We start from the raw sequence: 1,601 nt of genomic DNA, 5'->3' as shown, positions 1-1,601 counted from the left end.
GGATAAACAGATTTTTGGAATTGCAGAAAGCTTAAAAAAAGTTTGATATGGTCATGCAGTCACCATCATATATGGTAATTAAGGAATCTGTCCATTGAAATATTATTTACTGAACCGTTTTCATACCCTTTACGAACCGGAGGCCTTCGCATTAAGTTGTCCATTGGTGGTTCTGATGCCAAGGCCCATGCTCCAAAAGTAAAAGTGAGAAGATTAATCCACAGAAGCTGCATAGAGAAATTGAAAGTAACTTGATGAGAAAGAAAGAAAGAATGAGTTCTTCATGATGCAGAGACTGAAAATTACCTGCGCAACGTTTAGGGGAATTTCATGAGAATGAACCGCCACAACAACACATATAATTAGAGCTGATGCGTTGACAGTTAGCCGGAACTGGAGAAATCTTTGAGCATTTGTGTATAAAAAACGTCCCCATTGGATGACCTTAAAACAAACACCTCTTTTTCAGTTGCAATCATTTTCAAATATGATGTCAACTACATTGATGCGTGATATTTCACTAACCTTGACAATCGAAGTAAAATTGTCCTCCAATATAATGATATCAGAGCATTCTTTAACAATTGCAGTCCCCCCAATGCCCATTGCAAGACTGATATTCGCCTGCGGTCCATGATCAAATTAACAACTATAGCAGTAACAGGGAAGATCTCATTTTGAGAGTTTCAAAGCACAAATTAGTAGTTTTAAGGACCTGGCGCAGGCTCGGAGCATCACGGATTCCCTTTCCAGTTGCTGCAACCACGTGTCCCTTCTTTCTCAGTGCTTCAAGTAGAAGAAGGTTTTCATCAGGAGAAGATCGACCCATCACCTATCAAAAATAAGGTTGTTTAAGTTAACTGCTTATTTAATCCGCTGCAAAATCTCAGTACATACAAATGAGGGTAAGAACATAATTATACGTACTACAATATTTTCAGCAATTTCTTCTCTGTCTGCTTCTGACATCGAAGCAAATTCGCTTGCTAAGATTGCTGTATTCGCAGGCTCGTCTAAGGTTCCTCTCAGTATCCCGCACTGCATCGCTATTGCTTTGGCAGTCAGAAGGTCGTCGCCTGTCACCATGCACACCTATGATACAAATCAAACACGATGTAACATATCAGCTTGTAGAACTAATTTGATCTTAGACTCTTATTATATAGTCTTGCATAGCAAAATGAGTTTGGGTCCCAGAAAACGAGAGAAGCCGTTAAATAGATTTAAGGAGTATGCCATCATGAGAGAAAAAATATGAAAAAGTGGTATAGAAATTTGCAAAATAAACATGCCACCTTTACTCCAGCATTACGACATTGTTGGATTGCCCGACTTATGCCTGGCCGACAAGAATCCTGCACACATTTTATCCATTTGTTAAAAGTGAAGATAAGCTTCTATATTGCAGGGATCTATAGCAAATATTAGTAGTTTAACATGTTCCACAGTCGTCATTTCTGATGCCATGTTGAAAAGCAAAATATTACCTTTATACCAATGATAGCCAATAGAACGAGGTTGCTTTCAGGTATGTCTCCGTCAGTAAAATTTCGGTAGGCAAGGGCAGCACAGCGCAATCCTTCTTTGGACATTTCATCAAT

The 1,601-nt window shown here is 38.9% G+C and overlaps 1 protein-coding gene across 1 annotated transcript; it reads right to left on the bottom strand.

Moving 5' to 3' along the window:
- Nucleotides 1-6: 6 nt before the first annotated feature.
- On the bottom strand, nt 7-1,595 carry LOC106321710 (calcium-transporting ATPase 8, plasma membrane-type-like). The gene is made up of 7 exons (XM_013759955.1): nt 1,488-1,595; nt 1,296-1,355; nt 928-1,092; nt 716-832; nt 526-624; nt 307-444; nt 7-227 (listed from the first exon to the last, which is right to left on the bottom strand). The coding sequence occupies exons 1-7, from the start codon at nt 1,590-1,592 to the stop codon at nt 66-68; spliced, it is 846 nt and encodes a 281-aa protein (XP_013615409.1). The 5' UTR covers nt 1,593-1,595; the 3' UTR covers nt 7-65.
- Nucleotides 1,596-1,601: the final 6 nt, after the last annotated feature.

This window comes from Brassica oleracea, unplaced genomic scaffold (assembly GCF_000695525.1).
Source record: "Brassica oleracea var. oleracea cultivar TO1000 unplaced genomic scaffold, BOL UnpScaffold02639, whole genome shotgun sequence".
NCBI classification, from domain to species: domain Eukaryota; kingdom Viridiplantae; phylum Streptophyta; class Magnoliopsida; order Brassicales; family Brassicaceae; genus Brassica; species Brassica oleracea.
Note: the sequence above shows the minus strand (reverse complement) of the source record. Positions and strands in the feature narration are given on the sequence as shown.

Excerpts from the sequence above, each read along its gene's own strand:
- LOC106321710 (XM_013759955.1), bottom strand. The coding sequence starts at position 1,592 with ATGTCCAAAGAAGGATTGCGCTGTGCTGCCCTTGCCTACCGAAATTTT. Across the intron at positions 1,356-1,487 it reads TGGCTATCATTGGTATAAAG|GATTCTTGTCGGCCAGGCAT; the intron begins GTAATATTTTGC and ends AAATGTGTGCAG. Across the intron at positions 833-927 it reads AAATTGCTGAAAATATTGTA|GTGATGGGTCGATCTTCTCC; the intron begins GTACGTATAATT and ends TATTTTTGATAG.